This window comes from Notamacropus eugenii, chromosome 3 (genome assembly GCF_028372415.1).
Source record: "Notamacropus eugenii isolate mMacEug1 chromosome 3, mMacEug1.pri_v2, whole genome shotgun sequence".
Taxonomy (NCBI): Eukaryota; Metazoa; Chordata; class Mammalia; order Diprotodontia; family Macropodidae; genus Notamacropus; species Notamacropus eugenii.
The window spans coordinates 283,814,793-283,823,515 of record NC_092874.1 but is presented as its reverse complement, the minus strand read 5'-3'; the positions used below and the strand labels follow the sequence as shown (position 1 = coordinate 283,823,515).

The 8,723-nt window shown below is 40.2% G+C and overlaps 1 protein-coding gene across 8 annotated transcripts in view; it reads right to left on the bottom strand.

The window, feature by feature from the left end:
* The window catches only part of ANO4 (anoctamin 4), a 415,424-nt gene that overhangs the window by 143,768 nt on the left and 262,933 nt on the right, over positions 1-8,723 (bottom strand). For all 8 annotated transcript variants that reach the window (XM_072655688.1, XM_072655689.1, XM_072655692.1 and 5 more), the window contains 2 exons: positions 7,018-7,154; positions 685-843 (listed from right to left, as the gene is read on the bottom strand). In XM_072655688.1, coding sequence (XP_072511789.1) covers positions 685-843; positions 7,018-7,154 — 296 coding nt within the window. The remainder of the gene's footprint in view (positions 1-684; positions 844-7,017; positions 7,155-8,723) is intronic.

Here is an 8,723-nt window from a genome sequence, read left to right as displayed (position 1 = left end):
CAAGTATTCTTAAAAATGCAAGTTAATGTAGTTGAGAATAAGAATCCACACTCTAGAAGCATGCTCCATCCCCAGTGAGCCCCCACCAGTTACAACTGCACTCTTCACTCCAAAAATGGAGGTCCCAAACTGCAGGAAACTAAGAGGAGCTGTTTCAGTGTCTGCTACTAATTCCCTGCCATCTGTGCAAATAACAGAGAATAAAGATGGAGGTCATCTGGCCAAAGATCCATGGAACTGGAGCAGCCCACTTTGACTCACTGACTCTGTCATGGAAAACCATACAGAGGTAGATTCTAGAGACAATGTTACATTATCAGAATGTATTTCCTGGGATCATAAGTCAAGGGCTGGAGGTGGACTTAGAGGTCATCTGGTCCAATCCTCCCATCACACTGATGAGGAAATGGAGGCACATAGGTGACATAGCTTATAAGTAGGAAAGTCAATATTTGGACCCAGGTCCTTTGACCCCAAACACATCAGTCTTCATACTGTACCATGATTCTGAGCACTCCAGACTGGTAAAGTATAGTCAAATAAAGCAGTTAACAACAAATAAGAGTGTCCTTTTTTCATTTAAAATTTTTCTTATCATCTCTCTGGAGATGACATATACATATACATACATATATATATAATAAGATATATGTATATCTTAAATATTTTCATCCAAGCATTTACCTCCTTTTCCATTTGCAAGCCTTCTGCTCTGATATTTCTTTCAAACACCTCCCTCTTTTCAGTCTGTGGGTTGGTTTTCCTATACACAAGGATGTAGTCAATTCGACATTTTCCATCTCTAAAATAAAGTCCATTGGATCTGTTTTTTTCTGGTGCTACCTGTACAAAAAGTAAAAAAGGAATCCATTTAATCAGTCATAGAGATGGAGACTCAGTATCTGTGAGAAGTTATTCTGAGGTTAAGCAAAGAAATAAAAATAAATAAAGCACACACACAAACACCAATACAAACACCCTGAGGACTCCTGGGACTTGCTGCCCACCCTGCTGCTGAGCTCTCCTGTATGTGTGCTCTCCCATAATTAGAATATCAGCTCCTGGACAGCAGAGACCATTATTCCTTCCTATTTATAGCCATGCAGCTTAGCACAGTGCTTGGCACACAGTGAGCACTTGATAAAGGCTTTTCCCCCAATTTACACACACACATACATGTGTGTAGCTGTATATACATGCATGCATATAAACATACACACATATGTACCCATGTGTAGGTACATGTACACCCTCTGCATATATACATACATATGCCTACATGTAACAGCTTGAAAGATCAGTATGATTTTTTCTGGCTTCTGAAGTTCATTGTCATTGAATGCATCAGTGAGAAAACCCTAAAGGGAAGACTACTGCAAATGTGGCAGACTACAATGAAATTTCCCAGTTAGAGAGACTGGTTTTTTAAAAAATTTTACTGATGTCTTTTGTTTTCCTACTATAGCCACTTCCTGACACTAGTGCCTCTATCCTCACTTATTAAACTCATTGATATGACAAAGAAAAGAAGCAACACGAAGTCAAACAACAGAGCGACTGCACTGTGCTCCGTACATGCCATTTCACACCTACAGACCCCCACTTCTTTATAACTGAAATTGGAATATGATGAGTAGTAGTACAAAGGAGAGGCCAAAGTGCTGTGACCAACTCAAGGGGAGAGATGGCTCCATTTGTGGGGCTCAGGGAAGGCTTCAGTTAATTGGTGGAGTGTGGGTAGAATCTTGAAGGCAGAATCTCTAAGTTGGACTCTCCCTCATCTAATTCAAGAAGTGTATTTTATGAACTTTAGAAGATCAGTTCCAAAATGGCGGCAATTTCACTCAACATTGAGAGAAGAGATTGGAAAAAGAATCTCAGGGCAGTTTCTTTCCATCACTCACTTCCTTGGCTACATGCCCAACAGTATAATATTTGGGTCAAAAAGGTTGAGCAAATGAGTGACTTTTCTCAAATAATTCCTAACCATTTTACAGAATGGTTGGGTAAACCCACCTCACCACCAATATATACATGTGTTTGCTCATTTTTGAGGTAAGAGAGGAAAATAAAGAAAGTAGTAGACAATAAATTGGCATAATCTGTTAGTTACTTGCATATTTGATTATTTAAGTTTTGAAGGAGATAAATGATAAAGTCACTTGAGATGGGTCTTCCACTGACTGTCCATTCTTATGACCTATGCTCATTGCATGTATTCATCATAGTGGTGTATGGACACAATCAGGGTAATGGGTAATAACTATGCAAATATTTATTTTGACAAAATGACATCAGACAGATCGAACTAATTCACACAGTAAGTGCAATGACTTTCTAGATTGCATAGGCACATGGAAATGTAGGCAACCTTAAGACAACAATTATTAAGTGTGAGTTACATGCAAAGCTAGGCAGTGTAATGGATAGAGCACTGACTCTGGAGTCAGGAAGGTCTGAGTTAAAATCCAGTCCCAGACACTTACTAGATATGTGATCCTGGGCAAGTCATTTAACCTTGTTTGCCTCAGTTTCTTCATCTGTAAAATGAGCTGGAGAAGGAAATGGTAAACAGTCCAGTGTCTTTGCCAATAAAACCCCAATGGGGTCATGAACAATCAGACACGACTGAACAACAACATATGCAAAACATTATTCTTTTTTTTTATTTGACTTTTAATATTTATTTTCACAAAATTTTGGGTTACAAATTTTCTCCCCTCTTATCCCCTCCCCCCCCAAACCCAAGCATTCTAATTGCCCCTGTGACCAATCTGCTCTCTCTTCTATCCTCCCTCTCTGCCCTTGTCTCCGTCTTCTCTTTTGTCCTGTAGGGCCAGATAGCTTTCTTTACCCCTTAACCTGTATTTCTTATTTCCTAGTGGTAAGAACATTACAGTTGATCCTAACACTTTGAGTTCCAACTGCTTTAGCTCCCTCCCTCTCCACCCCTTCCCTTTGGGAGACAAGCAATTCAATATAGGCCAAATCTGTGTAGTTTTGCAAATGATTTCCATACTAGTTGTGTTGTATAGGACTAACTATATTTCCCTCCATCCTATCCTGTCCCCCATTACTTCTATTCTCTTATGATCCTTTCCCTCCCCATGAGTGTCGACCTCGGATTGCATTCTCCTCCCCATGCCCTCCCCTCTATCCTCCCCTCCACCCTGCTTGTGCCCTTGTCCCCCACTCTCCTGTATTGTGAGATAGGTTTTCCTATCAAAATGAGTGTGCATTTTATTCTTTCCTTTAGTGGTATGTGATGAGAGTAGACCTCATGTTTTTCTCTCGCCTCCCCTCTTTATCCCTCCACTAATAAGTCTTTTGCTTGCCTCTTTTATGAGAGATAATTTGCCCCATTCAATTTCTCTCTTTCTCCTCCCAATATTTCTCTCTCACTGCTTGATTTCATTTTTTTTTTAAGATATGATCCAATCCTCTTTAATTCACTCTGTGCACTCTGTCTCTATGTATGTGTGCGTGTGTGCATGTGTGTGTGTGTACTCCCACCCAGTACCCAGATACTGAAATGTTTCAAGAGTTACAAATATTGTCTTTCCATGTAGGAATGTAAACAGTTCAACTTTAGTAAGTCCCTTATGACTTCTCTTTGCTGTTCACCTTTTCATGCTTCTCTTCATTCTTGTGTTTGAAAGTCAAATTTTCTTTTCAGCTCTGGTCTTTTCATCAAGAAAATTTGAAAATCCTCTATTTCATTGAAAGACCATTTTTTCTCCTGAAGTATTATACTCAGTTTTGCTGGGTAGGTGATTCTTGGTTTTAGTCCTAGTTCCTTTGACTTCTGGAATATCCTATTCCATTCCCTTCGATCCCTTAATGTAGAGGGTGCTAGATCTTGTGTTATCCTGATTGTATTTCCACAATACTTGAATTCTTTCTTTCTAGCTGCTTGCAATATTTTCTCTCTCACCTGGGAATTCTGGAATTTGGCCACAATGTTCCTAGGAGTTTCTCTTTTTGGATCTCTTTCATGCGGTGTTCTGTGGATTCCTTGAATATTTATTTTGTCCTCTGGTTCTAGAATCTCAGGGCAGTTTTCCTTGATAATTTCATGGAAGATGATGTCTAGGCTCTTTTTTTGATCATGGTTTTCAGGTAGTCCCAAAATTTTTACATTGTCTCTCCTGAATCTATTTTCCAGGTCAGTTGTTTTTCCAATAAGATATTTCACATTATCTTCCATTTTTCCAATCTTCTCGCTATGTTCTGTGATATCTGTCTTTCTCACAAAGTCCTTAGCGTCCATCTGTGCCATTCTAGTTTTGAAAGAACTATTTTCTTCAGTGAGCTTTTGAATCTCCTTTTCCATTTGGCTAATTCTGCTTTTGAAAGCATTCTTCTCCTCATTGGCTTTTTGAACCTCTTTTGCCAATTGAGTTAGGCTAGTTTTCAAGGTGTTAATTTCTTCAACATTTTTTGGTTCTTCTTTAGCAGGGAGCTGATCTGCTTTTCATGCTTCTCTTTCATCCCTCTCATTTCTCTTCCCAGTTTTTCCTCCACCTCTCTAACTTGATTTTCAAAATTCTTTTTGAGCTCTTCCATGGCCTGAGCCCATTGGGTGGGCTGGGACACAGAATCCTTGATTTCTGTGTCTTTGCCTGATGGTAAGCATTGTTCTTCCTCATCAGAAAGGAAGGGAGGAAATGTCTGTTCTCCAAGAAAGTAGCCTTCAATAGTTTTATTTCTTTTCCCTTTTCTGGGCATTCTCCCCAGCCAGTGACTTGACCTCTGAATATTCTCCTCACACCCACCTCGCCTCCTGGTCCTCCCAGCCAGCGTTTGGGGACTGAGAATCAAATGCTGCTTCCCGCCTTAGGGCTTTTGGCGGGGGCAGGGCTGCTATTCAGTGTGAGAATTAAGTTCAGGTGGTCAGGTCGGGCAGAGACACCTCTCAGGCTCAGTTCCCTCAGGGGGTTTATGTACAGATCTTCCACAATGGATCCAGGCTCCCACCCACTTGGGGAGCTCCTGTCTGCCGCCGCCTCTCAGCTTCTATCTCCCGGGGGGGCCTGAGCCATGGGGGCACCCCACTCCCCTCTCGACCCGCCAAAGAGACTCTCTCACTGACCCCTGTCACCTGTGGGTAGAGGGGCTTGTGCCACCGCTGGAGATCCCGTCCCCATAGCCCGCTCGGATCTTTTCCTCACGGTGTCACGGACGCTGCAGGGCTGCCCTCTGCTCCCAGTCCCGGCGCCCAGTCCACAGGGCGAAGGACCCCCCGCGAGAGGTTTGCAGGTCTCTCCAGAACAGAAATCTCTCTCGCTCCAATATTCCGTGGCCTCTGGGTGCAGAATTCACCATGAGTTGGTCCCCTCTAGCCGTTCTGTGGGTTGTGGGTTCAGAGCTATGTGTATGTGCGTCTTTCTACTCCGCCATCTTGGTTCCACCGCAAAACATTATTCTTGATGATGTGGTATTGTACTAAGGAAGCTTAAGACCTTCAAGTCTTATATTCTGTTCTGGTAGAGATTACTCCAAAGAATAACCAAATGGTCAACAAACACCCATTTTAAAGAAGCTCTCTTCATGTAAATGAGATTTTGTTGGGTGTATGAATGGGACTAATTGATTATATTCCCAAGTGAAAGGTTCTTTCCATCATGTTAGAGGAGAACTGCAAGTGTTCTTAGAAGTCACTTAGTCCAACCTTTTCATTTGGTCAGCTTAAGGCCCCCAGAATCAAAGTGACTGGGTCAGCATCACACAGTTAAAAAAGTAGAACGTGAACTTCCAATGTCATACAATTAGTAAGTCTCCCCAATTAGAATATAAGTTGCTTGAAGGCAGGGAATGGTTTCACTTTCATTGTTGTGTCTCCAGCTCTGAAAGTGTCTGGCATGCAGCAAGTACTTAAATGCTTGTTCATGGGTTAAGTAATTGATTGTCAAGTCCAGAACTTGAACTTAGATTCTCTGACTCTAAATCCAGTTCTCCATATACTATAGTACCCTGCCTCTCCACAACTGGTTGAATGGTTGACTGGGAAGGGGTTCATGTATTTATTCTTTGAAAAGCAGCCATCAAACAAATGTTTTCATGATCATACCTATTCTATAAATTACAGAGGGAAAGTAAATAACCAATTTTTAAATCAAAGAACACTAATATACTTGGTAGAGTTGTGAATTTATTCATGACCTTTCTGGAAAACAACTGGAATTACACAAGAAAATGACTCATTTGTTCATATCTTTTAATACACTGACCACAATGTTAGGCATATACCTCAAGGAGACCAATCACAGAATGAAAGGCACCTTAAAAGAAAATACTTACATGGCACTCTTTGAGTTAGCAAAAGCATGCAACTGGAAAAAAGTGATTATCTATATATTGGGGAATGACTGGACCAATTGTGATATATGAAGATAAAAGAACATTATTGCATTGTAAGAAATAATAAATATTATTATTATTGTCAACAATTCAGAAAAACATGGGAAGACTTGCATGAACTGATCCAGAGCAAAGTAGACAGAACCAAAAGAAGAAAATGGCTACAATGATGGTCACAAAAACCACATCAAGAAAGCAAATGAATTCACGTTCATTACAATAAATAATCTTTGTTCCAGAGAACAAGGGTGATAGAGGACACACGTCTCCTCTTTGTATTGGAGGTGAGTGACAGGTGCAGAAGGTAGCACATGCTATCAGTCACAGATTTTTCTTTATAACAAGGGTGACTTCAGTGTTGGTGGTAAGGGAAGGGGGAAGTGTATATATTTGGAAATGACTGTAAGGTAAAAAAAAAAAGGAAGGAAAAGGAGTCAATTAAAATAAAAAAACCCCACTAATTCGCAAGTAAAAAATTATCTGCTCTCAAATGAATTCAACATTCATCCAGGAAGTTCTAATTGATCAATAGTCCAAAGGCACAACTATACTGAGTACTAGAAAAATATATTTTCACCTTACTGAGGGTACAAAAGGTAGTAGGTGCTGTTGGGTATGACAGCAAGAATTGCACTTTATATCTGCACTAAGTCTTACCTCTCCCACTGCTTCCAATCTACTTGCATCATCTGAAGTACTGGTCAAATTGCCAGGGTGAAGGAGGGAATCATCATCTTTGCAAGGACTATTGACAGTTTCTAACTCATCAAAAAAAATGTTGACATCTTTGGCCACTGAAAGGAAAATAAAGAGAAATCAATTCAGGCATCCATGTTTTAAAAAAATCAATAGGTTTTACAAAAACAACTGAAAAGTATTTTCCCCATCAACTGTAGATATGAGGGTCACACAGAATCTCGGCCCTATGGATGCAGGGTAGTTTTCAGAAGTATCCTCAAATAAAACAGAGACATTTTCTGTGGCTCCCTATTACCCCTAGGAAGAATATGAATTCTTTTATTTATCACTTGAATCCCTTCTGTATCTGACTCCTGTCTACTTTTCCAGGCTGATTATATATATTGCTCCCCTTCATGCACTCAAAGTTCCAGTCAATAGGCCAATTTGATCTTCCCCATACGTAACATTCCTTCTATCACCTCCATGTACTTGCACAGGATGTCTCTCAAAGCTAGGATGCTTTCCACCTCTTGGATCTCTGATGCCCTTTAAGGCTCACCTCAGGTTCTACCCCTTCCAAAGACCTTTGCTGATTCTCTCAGTTCCCAATCTCTCCTCTCCCCACCCACTCACCTTTTATTTATTTTTCATATATTCTATATTTATTTACCTCTGAACATACTACCCCCCCCTTATAAAAATAATCTTTTTGAGTGCAAGGATTATCTCATTCATGCTCTCTGACTCTCAAGAACATAGCATAGTGCTTGGCATGTATTAGGTGCCTCACCAATGTGGGGTGGTTGGGAGAGCAGGTACCATTTTATCGGGAAGACAACGGAATGAAACCTGCAACAATGAAGGTGTGAGATGAAGCAAGGAGAACAGTTTCAGTAAACCTGGATCCCATGAATCATTAGTTTCATCAAGGAGGTCAGAGATGTCAAACACACAGGCAAAAACACAGGGGCTACCATACTCCCAGTGTGGCCAAACCAAATAAAAATCAAACTGGGAAATATTTATCAAAATTTTAAAAATTCAGTAAAACACATTTAATGTTAGCATATGTCTTTCTAAGTCAACATTTGCTGACAGGGATCCTTCTGAATGGTTTAATGGCACCTGTTTCTGTTGATACGATTGACCTGTACTGACAATCAAGTGTTCACTTAGACCAAATCACTTTTCGATCAAGGGTTTTTAACTAACCTGGGATGTATGCAATCTCAAGTGCTCTGTAAACTTGGATATGAGAAAAAAATGACATCTTTATTTTCACTAACTTTTAACTAAGATTGAGCACTTTCTTTAATTATTTAAAAATATTATTCTGAGGAGTCCATAGGTTTCACCAGACTACAAGGGAGGTTAAGGTAAGAATCTCTTTTAAGAACAGTGAAATCTCTAAAAACTGCACTTATAAGTTATCCAAGGATTCTATTGGTGCAGACCTGGGCTCAGTTTTGAATGCTAAGAAAGGAGGAGAAAAAGCACTAGACTTGTATCTCCCTGTGTGTGCTCAGCCATGAAAATGCAGTTCCTGTACATACATAATGCACTCGATTTAGAAAATAGAATAAGAAATGGCTTTGACAAGGCCCATTGCTGTTCCATTGCAGACTGAAAGATTTGTTGGCTCCACTGGTCATTCAGATGTGGCTCTAAGAACTTTGAGAATC